The 20,211-nt window shown below is 40.9% G+C and overlaps 1 protein-coding gene across 1 annotated transcript; it reads right to left on the reverse strand.

The window, feature by feature from the left end:
• Nucleotides 1-46: 46 nt before the first annotated feature.
• On the reverse strand, nt 47-19,876 carry cds2 (CDP-diacylglycerol synthase (phosphatidate cytidylyltransferase) 2). Its single transcript, XM_030416912.1, has 13 exons — nt 19,642-19,876; nt 13,481-13,623; nt 12,834-12,930; nt 9,653-9,750; nt 9,041-9,180; nt 8,198-8,256; nt 6,306-6,388; nt 5,970-6,057; nt 5,711-5,779; nt 4,294-4,446; nt 3,929-4,048; nt 3,726-3,829; nt 47-3,564 (listed from the first exon to the last, which is right to left on the reverse strand). Exons 1-13 carry the CDS (start codon nt 19,711-19,713, stop codon nt 3,429-3,431), a joined length of 1,362 nt encoding a protein of 453 aa, XP_030272772.1. The 5' UTR covers nt 19,714-19,876; the 3' UTR covers nt 47-3,428.
• Nucleotides 19,877-20,211: the final 335 nt, after the last annotated feature.

Genomic DNA, 20,211 nt, shown 5'->3' on the forward strand with positions numbered 1-20,211 from the left:
AAGAAGACCAAGAGGGAAGAAACAAAGTGACACACAATACACCACATGATTTTTTTTTTTATACCTTTAATTTTCTTTGAACCAAGGCGAAGCACATTTCAGCATCAGCGTACAACTTTTCTCTAGACAAAATGTACAACTCAACACAAACCATTGCACAGTTTAAGAATAATATACTGAAATTATACAGCTTTAGAAGAGAATCTATAACCACAAAATAAAATGTCCACAAAAGGGGAGCCTCCTAGGGTACGTGGGGACAGTCACAACTCCCATACATTCCTTTTAGAGGGTCCAACAGCAAAGTGGCACTGTGTTGATTAAAAATGGCACAGAGGTGTTTCCTGGGTGCCGAGACGAAAAACAATCAGTTTTTATCTAATAATACTATGTTTATCTCTTACGCCCTGCTTCCCTGTGAGGAAATCTTAACTTTAGGGATACTGGAATGTATCGAACAGCAGTAACAAAGGGGTCAAACCTTTCTGCTCAGATGCAGCATCAGTGTTAAGTTCGACCGGCCGACCACAAGAGCTCCGGCTCTCTCTAGTGGCCTTCTGGAACACCAAAGAAATGGCAGTACAGAGCTGCAGGGGCTACAACCTCAAACATCTAACCCGCCCAGGAAATATAAGATACCTACGAATGCAGAGACACCCAGTCTTTATGTTACTCTCCGGAAACTTCCTGTCGACTCAAAGGGAGACAATGCAACGCAGTGCTACGGGTGTCTGCGTTGCCTTAACGTGCACTGCGACACAGAAGTTGACACACGACAGCTACCAGGGGAGAGCCTAGAAAAACACCCAACTGCACTAAAGTCACGGCAAGAAAAGAGAGAAGACGCTTCTCCGCCATGTCATCACTCCCTCTCCTGTATGGCAATAATATTTTAAATATTCCTCTAACCAAAAATACTAAAGAACACCCAACATGTCTCTAAACATTATCTTAAATGTACAATATAGTAACTTTGAAAAGATTTGATTTGCTTACAGTAAATAAAATAAATACTTTAAGAAAGATAGAGTTTAGAATAAGACTGATCGCACAAGTCGAAACCAAAGACGTGGAGGAAATGGCAACAGAAGTACGAATGGAGTAACAATCAATTACGGGGAAAACATGAAAATCTTATGAAACCGATTGCCATTGTGAAGCAAAACCAAAACCTGCAGTTAAGTCCTTTGCTTTAAAATATATTTTAGTTTTTGTTGGGGATGGTGAGAGGAAATTTTGAGGTGGCAAAGTGTTTCCAAAATGACCTGACTGATCGCACGTTCATGAGCTCGACATCCCTGCTACACTGACTACTGTGAGGACGTTCATATTGCTGGTTCCCCCTTTAACACCAGGTACAGAAACAGGTGTGCATGGTTTACAACACCACCTCCACGACAGAGTTCATTTGGCTTTCACTGATGAGAAGAAATCAATTTCTTTCTCTGATTGGATAGAAACAAAATGTATGAACATGCACAAAGATGATGGAGGGCCTGAGGTGATCGGTTGATTAATGAGTGGTCGGCTGATTAGAGGCTAATCTTCGTCTAATCCAAGTTGGACCCGCGTTTGCTTCAATGACTCCAAAGCAACTCTAAAGTGCTGCAGTCTTCTAATGCAACTAAATCTGCTCTCCACCTGTTCATTGCTGTCAGTTGTACATTATTCAGTCTCAAGTTTAAATGGAATGAACAGCTCAGTCAGACTTAAAATAATCGAAAATGATAAAAATGTGTTGAAACCAATAATAATTAGTAGAGCAGATTGTGTTGGCAGTTTTAAAGGAGTCGTCCAGCAATACTTCAGTACAGTTTGGCGAATTGCAGGACACAGATTAAAAGAGGGATCATCAAAGATATTGCATCAACATATGGGTTAAATACTTCCCACGATCCAACATGATCACATTTTTCATTAGCTCCTCCCTGGCTCTTAAAAACACAAGCTTACGGTCTCCTCGCTTATATCATCAAGGTTATTTTTCTATTCTCTCAGACTTAAAGCGGCCTCCACTATCACAGAAGACATTACACAACTGTGACAAATAAACTTTTCTCAATGTGAAATATTGGTCCCCTTTAACAGATGGTAACGTGATTTAAGACAGAAATGAAGTCAACACTGTGTAGAATCTTCAGCTTTATGTTTTATCATCAAGTCAAACATGTCACAGAATCCTGCTGGAAAACCTCTTGAACCCATCACCAATTCCAACCTGAGCATCAGCTGAACGATATCACAACTTCCGTCGCACATACAGGCCATACTGAGCAGTGACAGTCATGGAATCTGGGTGTCTGCTAATGCCAGCGTAGACACCATCATTGTGCCTTTCTCTTACTGTCGAAGCCGTAACGCAACAATCCCACCACCTAACTGAGAATGTGTGAAACCTTTCACAGCTCGTTACATTAAGAAAAGTCTTAGTTAAACTTTCTGCTTTTTCCCAGAAACATCAACCAGGTGGGGGGAGTTCACTATTATTCCAAGAGGGGTGCTGGTGCGTGTTGCACTGACCTTTCAGAGACATCTTTTGAATCATTATAAAACACAACTATGCCCGGAGCACTGCTGACTGCTCCTTATAGCACAAAACCGCCAGGAACCGACCTGCTCATGGACTGGATTCTGTATTTGTAAGACGCACTTATGCTGTCAAACACTTCAGGGTATCTTAGCCGTTCATCTGAGGATATTACTGCGTTATAATAACATATAATGATGTCAGTGTTTTGGCTGAGCAAGAGAGGCAGTGAAATGGTGAACGGCAGTGAGAACACAGGAAAAAGACAGACACACACCCACGCAGACATAAATGCACAAGGCAGATGAAAGGTGAATTCAATCTGAATAAAACAGACATGACATTAAGATATAATAGAACATACCAAATATAAAAAACATCTATGTATAAATAGAAACACTCACAATAAAGAAAATTAAAACTTAAATTTGGCGAGGGGGGGTGTAGCAGGGATACAGTGAGTAACTGGGTTGAGAGCAGTGCCTTAAAACAAAAAAGTACAAGAAATATTAACACACATCAAAAAGGTATATAGAGGTTATCCTGTATACAAGTAGAAATGTACAGCTGACCAACAGTTTTGTTCAACAGTGTGAATAGATAGAAGTTGGCTATAATGGAAATGTGTAACAGTACAGTAATTCACAAACTCAACCCGAAACACTTGTGTCAGAAACAGAACTCACAGACAAACATGCTCCACTCTCACACCCAAATGAAAATGGAATGACCCAAGGCTGTAGTTTTTTGTTGTTTGTTTTCTTTTTTTTTCCCCCCCTCGGATGTGTTCTCGCTCACACAAAGCACTGCGAGTCTCCCAGAGCTCCGGGGGCTGCTCAGGGCCCTCGGGTGCTGCCCTCCTCTCTGGTCTCCCTCTCAGGGCGAGCAGGTGCGGGTGGCTCTAGGCGGCGGCCTCTTCCAGCGCAGGCAGCAGGCCCTTCTCTGTCAGGTGAGCCTTCAGGGAGTTGAAGATGTGGAGCTGCTGGTCTACGCGGAGGGCCAGGAGCTGCTGGATGACCTTGGTGGGGTTGGGACCCCTGAGAGGAGGGAGAAGATGACTGAACATACCTCCTTTGTTTAAAGTGAATTTCACCGTCTAAAAACAATATGTATATATATCTCAAGGACAACTTAACTACTAATTTCACAAAATACCTCAAGATTAACATATTATTATTAATTATGGACGTGTGTTTACCTGATGAAGCTGGCAATGTAGACATTAACAAATGTGGCCATGAGGTACTGACAGTCAAACCTATCCATAATGCCACCATGACCCGGGATAGTGTTGGCAAAATCCTGAAAGCACAAAAGACAGTTCAATATTTTAAATATGATTAAGCTCAACACATAGTATATTCTACCCAGAGTGCAGACACAGCTGCCCATCATCCCTACCTTGATCTTGAAGGCTCTCTTGAAGCCGCTGGCAAAGAAGCCACCAAAAGGTCCCACAATGGAGGCAAAGGTGGAGAGAGCGATGCTGTGGATCTGGAACGGATAGAGGCGCACTGTGGTCTGTAGAGACAAGGAGGCAAGTGTTAGACCAGAATAGACACCAGCACATTTTTCTACACCTATACAAAGGTTCTGTATTATATCAGGTAGGCACGGTCTATAATATTGGATAGGATGCTGCTAAAATACAGTATTCGATTGATATCTTGGATTCCTTTTATATTATGGCTTCTTGCATACTGACATTAGTTTGAATGTGACATAGTGATGACTGACAGAGCAGGAAGAGTGCAGCTGAATCTTACCCATCCAGTGACAGACTCCAGGATGCTGGGTAGGGCGTAGTCCTGAAGCTGGAAAAGGTCCGATGGCTCACAGTCCACCTGGAAACTATTGGAGTCGTTGTTGAATTCCACCGGACACACAAAGTAGCGGACGCCAGCCATCACATAGGAGAGCTGGGAGAAAAGCGGGCATCAGTTACTCTGCAGTCACATCATTACTGGTCTGTGGCTCTTATTCTCTTAAGTCCCAGTGTGTCTGCACTTTGTGACACACCTGATATTACTACTAGAATATTACTACATTACTGATTTGCAAATTATTACATTTAGTCTGTTATTGTGTTTCACACAGCATCCCAACTTTAATGGAGTCAGGGATGTATTATAGCTCAGACATTATATGGATACTGTATGTGGATGTTGCACACCTCAACTAAACAGCCACGTTAATAATAAATACCTATATCTATATACCTATAAACACATCTGAAACTCAGGACAGGCAAAACAGGAGACAGAAAAAAAGGCTTAAAGGTAACGCCACCACTCTTACACATTCAAATGTGTTTACAGGTTCGGAGGTACTACTGCATACGTGTTCACAGCAGTATGAAGCCTTTCTCATAAATTGCCACCAGTGATGTCACTCAGATGCTAAGTTGCATTGTGGGTAACGCACTGAACTCCTACAACAATGTTGGACTTGCAATAGACAGTTTAAAATCAAATGATCAAAATCAATACAGCAGAACCTTTTTTATTCCATTCTTTCTTCTTCTTCTTCTTCTTCCTCCTTTTCAAAGCAAATTATTGAAGTTACCCATCAATGGCAACACAGACTTGTCAGTGTGTGTTTGCATCTCAGCCTGATGCTTTGTCTCATGTTAATATATGTGCATATGTGTACTCCAGAGAGTATGGCTGCACCAACTGGGAACTTACAACAAGCCAGACACATTTTAAAAAAGTGTGTGGTTACAGATGCAGCAAACTTTTCTGTGCTATGGAATTCATAAATCATGCATCAAGGCCTACTGTGTACAAAATGTTGCTTTGAAAAAAAAATCCTTGTTAACATCCTAATGATCTGAATAGGCAGGTGAATAGAGGAAACATCTGGATTGGAGTTATTTCCCTGAAACTTGAAATGCTAAAATAGATAAGTTATTCCGGAAAGGAAGGACCAGAACTGAAAGGCTCAACGACAATTTGGAGGGAGTTTTCGGAACTCAATGTAAACTTTGTGTGAAGTTATTGTGGATGACAAAAGTTACACGTAGGGCTACAACAAATGATTACTTTCATTAACAATCAATCGGTTTATCATGTAGTCCGTAGAATGTCAAATAATTCTGAAAGAAAATGGAGGTGGTGATCAGAATCCTGAGACCAAACGTGGAGTGTTTTATATAGGCATAAAATTTAAATCCCATCTTACCAGGATGCCAAACACAATGGTGGCAAAGAAGCCACCGATGAATCCCTCCCATGTCTTCTTAGGTGACAGCTGCAGAGGACACAGTCAAGGTATGGACACCAGGTTAATACATCATTATTTCAATGTGTCAGCCGAAAATGGAGATGAGAATAATCTTCTACCATTGTATGGCAATTTGCTAAAAACATGTGACTTTGATTTATGAACATGTGGTGCTTGTGTTAATGATTTCTAAAGAATGAACAGTGAGACAACCAACCTTGATGAGAGGAGTGCGGCCGAAGAAGAAACCAAACATGTAGGCCATAATGTCGTTACAGATCACACAGGATATTGGCACAATGAACCTATTCAGACACAGAAGAGCTTTCATAAGGGTCACGAGTGGGACTGAAAACATGTTTGATGAAACAAGTCGCATGTGGTAATTTAATGTGAAAAATTAAATTAAATTTACTGTCTAAACGTGTCTATACATTAACAGACTTGGGTTTAGACATAATTAGATTTTAACTGTGGCGCAAGCACCGGAGAGAAGGAGCCGCACTTTACTGCTGATGTAGCTTTCAAAGGAGATAAAGATGTGTTCACTCACCAGATCATCCCTTCAAACAGGTTGTGAATGATAAGGTGAGACTGAGTCACGACAATCAGCAGAGTCACATGGGTCCAACCAAACTGTGGAGACAATACAAGTATGTTTACTCAAGGAGATGTTTAGGTTTGCTTCGATTCCAACCTTATTACTCATGATTGTCTCAGTTATTTCTGACAGGCTGGACATGTTGTAACAACATTTCCTGAGAAAAAAGGTTTTCCTTGTGATACACCACCCAGATATTACTCTGAACAGTGTCTGTACAGAAAGGGTGTTTTGCCAAGATGAAATCTGGAGACCACATGATATCTTGATTAAATCCACACTGTGAGTGGAAGAAGTGGGTGGAGAAGTGTCTCCTCTTTGACATTATGAGCAAACTGTACTCCTCAAGTAACAGATAGCAGAGTTTTGCAGGCACACTCAACTGACGGGTGGGAATGTTTGTGTATGTGTAGAAACTCTATTGACACATGAGCAAAGGTTGTCTTCCAGTATGTAAACAAAGACATTTTTAATCTGTCTGGGTGAGCTTGATGTTCGACATATGTGCTGAAGGATAGGCTTAGTGGACCTTATCCATGAAAGGCATGTTGTGTAACATGTTGTATGAGTGGATGATACAATTCTAGGGTATTATTGGTCCTCTAGTTAATAAGGCTGTCCCCCAATACCTTTTCTGGGGGCTTGAAAGCTTCAAAACAAGCTATCAAGCTTGCAGCCATTATTCACCTACTGTATATACTCTGCTATTACTATAAACAGGAGTCTAATGAGAAACAAGGCCAGAAGAGAGAGACAGAGAGGCCCAGTTCTAATCCAACCCCTACACATTCCCCCTACTCCATTTTAACTCCATTTGTGCATTTGTGTCCACCACATTTAGTGTCATTAAGGTGGAGTGGATTATTTAGGCCTCAAACAGTCTACATTGGTGCAGGCTTACAAACTACACACCTCTCAGGTACAGTGGCACCTCTTTTGTGTCCGGGATGGATGAAACGCCACATACAGAGTTTTGTGTGGTTATTTCCTAAGGCTATTTAATAAGTTGTCTTACCTAGGACAGACATCTGATTTTTGTGCACACATAATGGAATTAGAGGTCGTATTTTGAAAGGAACATGCTGTTAAGAATATGATACATGTGGTTTTGATTACGCTTGGTTTTCTGTGTTGTGCACTTTCATGAACAAGGACCTGATCACATAAAAAAAAGTGAAATTCAGCAAAAGAAGCATTGAGGGTAGTTTTTATTCAATTTATTATTTATCAGACCTAACCCTAACCCAATTACAAATAGTTGCGAGAATAGAAATGCATTCATAGAGGAATTTCTGGAAATATAAATACAGAATAGATAATAAGAAAATAAAATAAAAAAGTATCAAATTAAATATATAACGAAATGTATAATGATATAACAAATACAAATATGCACATTATTATGTGAATGGCCCTGTTTCTGTCAGAGAAGCTGAGGGGAAGGGTGTGTGGATCGGATCTGAAAAACATCAGCCATCGTCTCTGCCTCAGACTTCAGAGTGGAGGGTTAAGCACGCACTCATCACAGCCTCATGCTCGCAGGACTGTTTGGTTTTTATGTGTGTGGGTTTTGATTTCTCAAACACCATGGAGGAGTTCCATTTCTGCGCCACCTTCCTACAAATAATGATCTTGATCAATGTTGTTTACCATGGCTCTTTGAAGCACTTGGGTCCCCCCTATTAGTTAACCGACTAACTGTTCATCTAAGTGTTTGTCAGACCATTTCTATTAGAGCACTCCTCTGTCCCATTTCTCCATACACTCGCCTGTATCTTCGCTTCCTCATCAATAACCCAGCAGCCTTGAGGCTTGAGGCCAGGAGCAGGCAGGGGGCTACTTACCATGTAGAACTGAAGGCGGTAGTGTTTCTTCACCAAGCTCAGCACGAACATGCAGAAACCTGCAACAACATAATAAAAATACTGACAAATACTGTGTGAAATGATTAACAGGGGCGTAATCTGGATTCAAGTGTCTGAGGGGAGGGAGATTAATTAACTCAGAATCCCGGTCATCTTTGGTCAAACACAACTAAATTTAGCTTGACCTACTTCAGACAAAGACCAGAGTTAATGGGTAGCAAGCCTTTTGTTTCATCCAGTGCACAAGACTTAGGTGAGGTGAGGTGAGGTGAGGTGAGGTGAGGTGAGGAGAGGACGTGTCAGACAGAAAGGGAGAAAAGAGGCCAAAAGAGATGTAACAAAGACCTTAAAAGTTTTAGACTGACATCTACTCGGAGCCGGACAATTCAGTTTCAACCTTGAATATAGCAGGCAACAGACATACGTTCAGGGTGCTTCCTTCCTCTCCACATCCTGTTTGGCACCAGCCCGCAGCTTTAGTAGCGCGGAATTACTAACTGACAAGCTGCAGTACAGGAAGTGGGACTTCTCCAGTTACCTAAAACTGAACACTGATCTATTGTGTGTTTTGGATTCGGGCACAATAGAGCTTATAGTCAATTTGTAGTAAAAGGTATTCATTCGAAAACCTGTGTATGGCCAGAGTTGGGTAATAGTGTTAAGAGTGGCACTGTTTTGTGGTTGCCCACATGTGACTTCCTCTCTGCTTTGTTTATAAAGCCTGTCAGCGCAGTCGAATATTATAGTGAGCCGATACTGAAGAAATGTTTCTGTGGCCCACGGGTATGGTGACAAGACTCAGTTGAGTCCAAGTGTTTGTACCTGTGAGGTAGAGGGCAAAGGAGATAAAGCGGTGGTATTTGCTGAGGATGCGTAGCGGCTCCTCCCTTTGCACCAGCGTGAAGAAGTAATCCGTCACCGTCTCACCATAGAAAAAGTAGTTCACACACAGCAGGAAGTACCTGCAGGGCGGAGGGGTGGAACAAAATGTACACATCTCACAGCTTAATGACAGCAGCAGCTAATCAGACGTTCAATACGCCTGCAGAAAAACCAGTGAGGCTGACACGTTCAGTTTATTGTGGGAACAAACTTTACTCAGTGACTCACTCAGTAATTTTTCTGACTCATGGCATAGTGAATGTCAGGGCTCTGTTTTCTACCACACTATACTGTACACTACTATTGCTAAAATCAAACACTGCTGATTCACAAAATGTTTACTGATTGGCTTAATCAATCTATAATCTATTTAGGATTTGAACAGGACAGAAAACAAACCTCAGGAAGTCTGCAACAAAATGAAACATGAGACAAAACAATAAGAAAGAAGCAAAACAGCACATTTGCTGTGTACATGACACCTCCATAAAATGTGTGAAATTGTCTGTGTCTGTGTGTGTGTGTGTGTGTGTGTTTTGTATGTGTCCTCACCAGCTCAATGTCCTGAACCAGGGCAGGTGGTAGGAGTGATACACACTGTACCCGATGGTGATGATTTCATGGAAGCACTTAATCTGAACACAGAGGACCTGCACAGAGAAGCACAGCGTCACCAGGGACGAAACTACACTGTGTGTGTGTGTGGGTGGATGTGAGTGTGTGTGTGTGTGTGTGTCCCCTACGTCCTGGTGTCCTAGTGACACAAAATGGCTGCCAGGCCTACATTCAGGGAATCCCCAGATCACAGCCAGGAATCTATTAACACATTCTGTTACAACTCATTAGGAAAATGAAGGCTTCAATATAAATACAGGTGAAACTCGAAAAATTTGAATATCGTGTTCATTTATTTCAGTAATTCAACTTAAAAGGTAAAACTAATATATTATATAGACTCATTACATTCAAAGTAAGATATTTCAAGCCTTTATTTGTTATAATTTTGATGATTATGGCTTACAGCTTATGAAAACCCAAAATTCAAAATCTCAAAAAATTAGAATATTGTGAAAAGATTCAATATTATAGGCTCAAAGTGTCACACTCTAATCAGCAAATGAATCCAAAACACCTGCAAAGGGTTCCTGAGCCTTTAAATGGTCTCTCAGTCTGGTTCAGTAGAATTCACAATCATGGGGAAGACTGCTGACCTGACAGTTGTGCAGAAAACCATCATTGACACAATCCACAGGCAGGGAAAGCCTCAAAAGGTAATTGCAAAAGAAGTTGGATGTTCTCAAAGTGCTGTATCAAAGCACATTAATAGAAAGTTAAGTGGAAGGGAAAAGTGTGGAAGAAAAAGGTGCACAAGCAGCAGGGATGACCACAGCCTGGAGAGGATTGTCAGGAAAAGGCCATTTAAAAGTGTGGGGGAGCTTCACAAGGAGTGGACTGAGGCTGGAGTTACTGCATCAAGAGCCACCACACACAGACGGATCCTGGACATGGGCTTCAAATGTCGTATTCCTCTTGTCAAGCCGCTCCTGAACAACAAATTACGTCAGAAGTAGGGATGTCCCGATCAGGTTTTTTTTACCCCGATCCCGATCCGAGTCCTTTAATATTTAGTACCTGCCGATGCCGAGTCCCGATCCGATACTTAGCCTTAACTAATATTTTCCTAGATAATACAGCTGCATTAAGAAAAAAAGTACCTGCATCTAAGCTGTTCCTTAATAGGTTTTTATTATTTTGTTGAAACAAAGTGTATACTTTAATATAGCTCTTTCTTATTCTGCATATGATATTACAACATTGGCCTTCACCTTCCTTGTGTTAGCAGGTGAGTGTATGAAGCTGCACTGTGACAGCAGACCCTCGTGTTCAGCCAGCTGAAGTGTGTGTGAGACGCAGCTCACGCTTGGTACCTCCATATAATCTTTTGCTTATTTCATGTACTTTTCGTTGTCACATAAAATGACGTGGACACGTTGCTTGTCTATTAACGCGTTCAGCATCTCCTGGATTGCCTGCTTTACATGCTCTGCTGTATGAGACCCACGAAACTAGTGCGCATATACCGGCATGTTGTAACTCGAAAGTGGAATAAATGTAATGCAGAGATGGTAGGGCATACTGGGGATTCAAAAACTCCAGGTGACGAAGAAAACCCTGATCCTCTACCACGGAGATGAGCTGGTTTTCCAGAGTGATTAATTTGATGACCCTCTCTGTAATATTTGTGGACATGTCGCTGAGGATATTTGTCATAACTGAAAGTATCCGCGACTGTTTGCTGCTTTGGTCTCCTTGCCTGTACTCTCGAGTGAACACGTTGTATTCTTTGAGTTTTTGTTTTGTATATGCTGTATCAAATGAGTAGTAAAATGCAGCTCCGCGAAACAGCCATATAGCAGATGTTACATGTCGCCGTTGGACTGCTTTCGCTTTCTAATTGACGTTATTTCCACACTGCAGACACTTTATTCAAAGGTTTGCCAGAGTAACGCCACGCACACGTCTGCGTTCTGCCACAAATTGTGCTCTGACGTTAAAAAAAAATAAAAAATCGGGCTTGGGTCCACGTTCAAAATTGCCGATTCCGATCAGCGGAAAAATGCCCAGATCGGCTCCGATCCCGATCCTACAGATCGGATCGGGACATCCCTAGTCAGAAGCATCTTACCTGGGCTAAAGAAAAAAAGAACTGGTCTGTTGCTCAGTGGTCCAAAGTCCTCGTTTCTGATGAGAGCAAATTTTGCATCTCATTTGGAAACCAAGGTCCCAGAGTCTGGAGGAAGAGTGGAGAGGCACACAATCCACGATACTTGAAGTCCAGTGTGTGCGTTATTAACTCCAGAGTCAACACAGCCGTCTACCAGGAAATTTTAGAGCACTTCATTTTTCCTTCAGCAGACAAGCTTTATGGAGATGCTGACTTCATTTTCCAGCAGGACTTGGCACCTGCCCACACTGCCAAAAGTACCAAAACCTGGTTCAATGACCATGGGATTGCTGTGCTTGATTGGCCAGCAAACTCGCCTGACCTGAACCCCATAGAGAATCTATGGGGCATTGCCAAGAGAAAGATGAGAGACATGAGACCAAACAATGCAGAAGAGCTGAAGGCTGCTATTGAAGCATCCTGGTCTTCCATAACTCCTCATCAGTGCCACAGGCTGATAGCATCCATGCCACGCCGCATTGAGGCAGTAATTCATGCGAAAGGGGCCCAAACCAAGTACTGAGTACATGTGCATGACTATACTTTTCTGAGGGCTGACATTTCTATATTTAAATGTTTTTTTTTTATTGATTTCATGAAATATTCAAATTTTCTGAGATTTTGAATTTGGGGTTTTCATAAGCTGTAAGCCATAATCATCAAAATTATAACAAATAAGGGCTTGAAATATCTCACTTTGCATGTAATGAGTCTACATAACATATTAGTTTCACCTTTTAAGTTGAATTACTGAAATAAATGAATTTTTGCACAATATTCAAATTTTTCGAGTTTCACCTGTATATGGATACCTAGACAGTGGCTTAAACATAACAATTTAAACCACAATTTCTTTTCGCTTTTACACTTGATGGAAGTAATTTGCAGTGTTTCATTCCAATGAAGCCACACAAAAAAAACACACACAATTTCACATTTTCTGTGAGGAAACAGACTCAGGAGGTGTCTAAGCTTTTGCACAGTTCCATCAGCATAGTTAGTACTCACAATCATCATAAGCACCATGGGGCCCAGGTAGATGATGAAGAAGAAAAAGGAGATCATGGCTAGTGTAAGGATGCCTCGTACCCACCAGTTCTTCCATCTGAGGGAAATACACACACACACTTTAGTTTTGAGTCCTTTCAAAACTGAACAAAACATTTAGCTTAATGAACACAAACAATTGAAACTTAAGTGAAATTTGGTGACGGGTGTGCATTTATATCTGCAGGACACCTGACGCTGTCTGTTGATGTATATCATCGCTCATCTGTGTGGTGATAATTTACAGCTATACAGTTGTATATGTTGTTGTATGTTTGTTGTCAATGATGTGTCTGATTGGCATAAAGGTTCAACACTTCAAACATTCATATCTACTGTTTAAGGAAAACTATGGAGGAGGGATTCCTTTGTATGAATCATGTACCCTTCACATACGTAGCTCTATTCCGAACAATGGAGTGACTCATAGATTAACTCACAATACAGAACTGTTCTATAAAAAGTGTCAACCTTCCTGAAATATTTTTAGATTCTATACTGGCCACCATCTCTTCAGGGGAAGTTTATTAAGCAATATCCTGCTTAACAGTCATTGTAAAGACAGCTTTCATTCATCCAGACAAAACTTCTTTGAAAGAAAACGGTACCTTGAGGAGAGTCCAGATAGGGCCTTATTGAGAACCTCTGGGGTGTCATCAGGAGGGACTGGCACCTCTGGGAGCCCTGAATCCACCTTGGACTCGCTGTCGGACACCCCATCTTTTTCCACCTTCAGCTCACTGTCTGAACCCTGATAACCAAACAGAGAGGAGAGAAATGAGACACTGTATCAGAAAATATACACTGCCATGGTGATAGGTAAACAGGTGCAGCCATGTAATCACAAGAAAGATAAGCAGCACTTTAGTATATTTTCATTGGTTTCATCTCAGTTTCAGGCTGATTGTCAGAGTTTAAGAATAGCTCTTGTTTAGTTCTATGTGCCTATATTTGCAGCTAGAGGAATGCAACAGCAGCACTCTTACATCATAATGTAATCAATAAAACTAAAAGTTAACACTATTCACATGACAACTGCCACAGGGATGGTCACAAACACAATCACATGATATGGTAACTAGGTGAGATGGCTTTTGGTACTTTTTTGCCCTTTACAGCACAGACAAACAACACATCTTGCACCATTACCCCACAGCACTGTAATACAACGACAACATGACTGCTCACTCAGCTGAGAACTTTCCTCAGAGTACATTTCTCACCATTTCACATAACCATATTAGGAAACTACTCCCTGCGCTGGATACACTAATTCATCAGCATAAATCTGTGAGTCCAACAGTGTCAGTGTAGAAGTAGAGATTAGAAGTAATGCAGGAAGAAGCAGCCAAAGATTGAAATGTCGCTGTTAGAGCACTAAGTGAGCAGTAATCTTATCTTAGTATCAGTATTATCGTAAAATATATAGTAATGACATAGTAATATCAGCATTTCCTTGGAATTGTAATAATCAGCATTGTTTATATCAAAGTTGCGTAAATACAGTACCCTGGGAAACTATTAAATGCGAAAACACTATCATAAAAACACGTTAATCAATTAGTACTTTAATTATTATTCATTTCCACTGATAGGTGCAACTATGAAAACTGTACCCTAAAGTTACAACAATTTCATGTTGTGACTCTCTTTACCTGACGGAGTAGAATAGGTGTAAATAGTTCCACTCTAAAAGCTCAATCAAAAACTGTAGAACACGTGAGATATCAATGGACCATTTTGACTTGTCAAAGCAAGAGAAGCACAGATGGAATTTGTAACATTAATGATGGCTGCATTCCATTTAGGTGAACTAGTTCCAGGGCTCTGGTATTGTGCATGCTCACTCAGTGACATGGCTTACTGCGTCACTAAATAGAATGTAGCCCTCGTTAATGTCACTGGTCACAAATGCTTTGACTAGTCAAACTATCTGCTGTGTAAAGGTTGGGCCCTCACTGGCTACTATGCCTGTCCAACTTCCCATTCACACACAGCACCTAAATAGTTTAGGGTTAGATGGTGACTTATTTACTAATCAAAATTCTTGGTTGTTTTTGTGTTTTTTGTTTAAATAAGTGGTCTTCAAATTTACATAAAAGGCAACCAAAAGTGTGTTTCTCTGACTTATAGCCAGCAACCACCTAATTTGTTGGATGAAATAGCTTATGTCATGAGCAGCTTCTATCAGCTACAGGTAAATGCTGTGAGTAAGCAGGAAATCTCTCTCTGACTTTTTTATGTTTCCAGCTGCAGTTTTTCATATGCACTCAATGCTGACCTACATGCTGTAATAGATTGAGAGTAAAGCTGCATTAACCAGGTGCATTGTTGTGCCAGTTCAGAACATGCTCTTATCAACTTTCAACACCACATAATGCTGTCCTACTGCTGTAGGCTTCTACGTTTGTGTTTTTGGTTTCAGAAAAGTGAATAAAAAAAGAAACCTCACCACCATCCAACATTTACAGATGCTTAGTTTCTCTTGCACCACAGCACCGTGCACACTGCTTCAACCATCCAGAACTGAACAGACTGTTTGGCAAATGGTCAAGACATCTGTACAGTCTGTATGTTGCGCAGTCCATAGGTCTAATTAGCCCAAATAATTGAAAACACCTGTGCTAGTGGACCACAGATGCTGTTACAAATTGTATTAATCCAGTGCTTTAGAAAACAAAATATGTAAACCACTAAATTCACAATACATATATATACACACACAGCATATTCTGTGTTCCGAGTATTGGTATGTACTCGACCAAATATTAATACATCAATGAACAAGCAGCAGCAGCAGCTTCACCAGATCAGGCTGGACAGGCAGCACTAAGCAAACAGCAGCAGAACTGCCAGTGCAGGGGTGTGTGTGTGGGCGGTTAAACACTGCGCCAAATCATTTCCATCCATATTGTTGATTTCTCAGAACCATCTGTTTACTGATGGAGGCCTGTTCTAAACACACTGATCTCCGCCTTTCCACAGTGACAACAATCAAGGGATGGCTGTCATAAGACGGCGGCAATCACACGCAGCCACAGCTTGTCTGATGAAAACAGAGAAGTTTTTCTTCAGGTCGGTTTGTCCTTTCACTTTTTCACGCACCCCCCACTGACCTCTCTGCTGCTGGAGTCCAAATTAGGCCAGAGTTCTCACCTCACACAGCAGATGGTCAGCTTGCTGTTTCCTGACACCCGCTCAGTCTCATGCTAGGGCTTTAATAATTAGACCCTTCTACATTACTGCAGCCACTAATAACACACCTTCATTGCCTTTTGCCTTAACAGCACACAGTTATCTTGCTCCCCTTTATAATTATGTTTACGACAGTGACGACAAACATATTGCAAAGGCAAGGTGGGAACATTTAAACGCTTATTAGGACTTTATCCCCCTTTCTGAAGTATGTTAAATGTGCATTATACAAAACTGTAACAATGCAAAATCAGCCACCACACAATCATGTCCAACATGCATGTAATTCTGTGAGTGAGAACCATCACTTCAAACTTGATCCATAGTCAATCTGTTAAGGCATTGAGGGTTCTTTCCAGAGTATGAAAACACACCAATTTATTTTTTTTACAATGTTCCACATAAATTGCATAGAATACAATTACAAAACTTAGGACTTGGTTTTGGAGAATGGCGATGCACTGCGAATGTCCAATTCTTTAAAAGATCTATATACAATAATGACAATCATACAGCCCTGATTCCTAAAAGGTTGTGGGGTGCTGTGTAACACATAAGTGAAACAGAGGGCGATAATTTGCTCATCCTTTTTTGGAATCGGGTTGTGACACATTCCTATTTAAATATGGTGGTTTTTTTTCATTCTGTTTACAACCAGGAACATTTTTCTAATCTCAAATAAGATCCTTTAATGCTGAAATGACATTTTACTAGATGGCAAATGATTTCCTTTGAGAAACATCTTGTTATCCCAACATTTTTCATTATCAGCCTTGAAAACAAACATATGAATCAAGACAAAAGTATTACTACATATGTTGTTATAGCACGAAGAGGAATTCACAAGAATTACTCATTATAAACCTGTTTTCTTCTGGCAATAATAACCAGCCATACTGAGTTAGTTGGCTCTTTAGAGAAATACAACATTGATTTCGAGGATCATTATTCAACAGCTGCAACTGTCAGTGTGTGCGTGTCCACCTTTGTGACAGTGTCCCTGAGGAAAGCATAGATTTGTCAACTGGCCAGCACATCTCTCTGGATAAACTGAGCTCAAACTGTACATTTTCAATTATAAACATTTTACTTACTTCAAGTTATATGAAACACTTGAACAAATAATTTGCACATCCAATAGGTCAAAACCTACCAACTGAATGCAGGAGCACGCACAAGAATACACACACAGACAGACCCATTCTCCGCCTGCTGGTTTCTATGGAGACAGTATCCGTCATTCAGGATGCTTGAGTTAAAAATAGGCGCTCGTTTCACACAAACACTCCTCCCCTTTCATGCTCTCTGGTAGACCCGCGGCAACGGAAACAGCTAAATCTGACAGTTGTGAAAGGATGAGCACATTTACATTTGTCTTCACGGGGATCTTATAGCTTTCAGGCAATGAGATGCAAAAACAGAGCAGTGTTGGTCCTTCACAAATCAAAGCAAAAAAGAAAAAGAGGAGGTTCGTGACTCAAGTCCGCAGCTGTGTCGTGCTGCGAGTTCATCAGCTACAGATATTTTAGAGCAGCTGTTTGAAAGTGTTTCGAATAGCTGATGACCATGCGTGTGTTCAGAAGGTCAGTAAAGATGAGAATTCCCAACACCGCGTGAAGGAGCACACCATCTTTAATTATAAGGCACCACACAGATTTTTAGCAAATGAGGCACAGCTGGATCTCGAAGCAACTTTACTCTTTATGAAGTTTGATCAAAGTGTGACTCATTCATGGATGTGCATTTCATTTTCCATGACAAGATTCAAATCCTCAATGTCATGTCCTTTAGTGTTGTTCTCATCAAACTGATCAAGATAAAAAGGTCATAGCGGGGACAGCACAGACTTAAAAATCGCCTCTTTTTTTTTTTTTTTCACAAGCTTTTTTGCCCGAACCTTCACATGGTATGATCGTGACATCGTCAAAAGAGGATACACAGAACAACTTTATGTCCTGCAGTCTTAATAAACGCTATCTTGTGGATAAGGTTGTGTGATATTGCTCATGGCCCTCCGTCACCTAAACTGTATGACATTTGACGATTTGTCCCACATGGTCTCCACATCTGCACTTGCATCTGACCCAGCTTATCCCACAATGAATAAATCTGAGCCGGGGTGGATAATTGGTCTAACCCTAAATTGTAAATGTAAAACTGCTATTAGATTATCAAACATACTACTCCTACTACACATGTAAGGTTTAAATATATGTGTTTTGAGCTTTACTTTACAGACAGCTGACAAAAATAAGAGTTAAATTAATTACAAAATGCTGAATTATGGGTACTCTGTATCAAACAGGAACTCCAAATTTCATAAACCAGATCATAACGAAGGAAAAACTCTGTCCAACGGCAAGATCCGTTTCACGCTCAACACCTCCTTGAATCTGTCTCAATAGTACCTGAATAGCAGAATACCTCATTAAATCAATTCACTGATTGCATAACCCAACAAGCCCTCCACATCAGTATCACAAAAGCAATTTCATCAAATACTCTCTGCCACTGCTCTGCAACACACTGAGACCTAAAGTGAAAAAATAAATAAATGTCATATTAAGAAAAAGTCATGGCATGAGCTGGGTTCCCTGCTAAATAAGCATTTCTTTAATTACCACCATTCAGACATCATGTCTCCCTGTCCTAGATAGTCTCACATCCATCACCACGCCCCTTTATTGGCCCCGACTACTTACTAGGGACCCACTTTACATCCATGTTGACATCAGAGACATTGTGTTTATTTCCCTTCAGACTAAACATGAGGGTAATATAATAGAGACATCTGTCTGGACATCAATATGCCTGAAGCAGTCAGACAAGCTAAGCTAATGTTAGCTGATGTTGTTACACTGGCGGGGGCGATGTGAGCGAGCCTCGCCGTTTAGCAGCAAACATGCTAAAGTAAACATTTGACCTTAGCCGACGCTAATGGAAAATGACGTATTGAAGACGTAATAACAGTCTTCATCGGTTATTAGAGGATGCGAATGGCGTTTTGACGCGTATTCTTAGCCCTGATACAAGCCCGTGTATGTGGCTAGCGGCAACAAAACGTTTCACCAAACATCAGTCAAATGTTTTTCCACTTTACTGTTGCTTTGCTGAGCAATAAACAAACCCACCAGTTCACAAATAAATCGATGTTTTTACTTTATAAGAAGAGGCATTCTCCAATTCGGCATATATCCGACAATGAAAGAAATGTTTATTTCAGTGACATTTTATGTTCTGTATTTGGTTTGTCTGGTGTTTTCACGACGAAAGCACACCCAGGAAGACCGTACGTAGCGTCAGCCAATCAAGTCTAAAATAAGAGCAGTTTGGCGGATGATTTGTACGGCGCATTTCACTGATTTTAAACAGCTTTTAAGACACGGCTGTTATTATGCTAAGTAAGCGACTACACACAGATAGAAATGCCAATAAAATACCGATGTAATCGATTTTGACAAGAGTTTTTTTCTGAAGCTGCACGAAACACAAGATAATGCATTTGAACAGTCAAATAGCGGGCTGGCTAGCTAGCGTTAGCATCACTTCTAAAGATGGTGGTGGCCACCGTTACCTTGTCCTCTGACGGCTGCTGCTGTAACGTCGGGTCGGTGTCTTTGGCTGCACGGTGCCTCAGCTCTGTCATCTTAGCAGATCGAAGCCCAGCGACGACAGCGACGGTCCTGTGGCTCCCAGACTCTCGTTATTAGGACTGACAGATCTCCTGCTAAGCGTCAGGCTAGATTTTGCACTGTAACACTTTTCACTAGAAGAATCCCATCGGTGTCAAGTCAGCCCGAGTGAAAGTCGAAAATAACTTCCGCTTTTCAAAATAAAGTCTAAATCGATTACATGTGGGCGTAATAACACCATTACAAGTACACTACATAAACAAAACAAATACAATTGAGAAATCTACTGTATATCTCAGACTTAATCTACAGAAAATTAAAACCAGATGACACTGATCTGTGTACCAGAACCAGTATCTAACTATGTACAGATGGCTGAATGTTCAATCTTGAGCAGAAACTGAGAGAAAGAGTAAACCGACACAGTTGGATACATGGATGCAGTGTATTAGCAACATAGACTGTCAAGGGAAACTCGGGATTTCTAATGTATCTAATTCATCTAAGAATGC

The sequence above is a fragment of the Sparus aurata genome, chromosome 5 (assembly GCF_900880675.1).
Source record: "Sparus aurata chromosome 5, fSpaAur1.1, whole genome shotgun sequence".
In the NCBI taxonomy this organism is placed as follows: domain Eukaryota; kingdom Metazoa; phylum Chordata; class Actinopteri; order Spariformes; family Sparidae; genus Sparus; species Sparus aurata.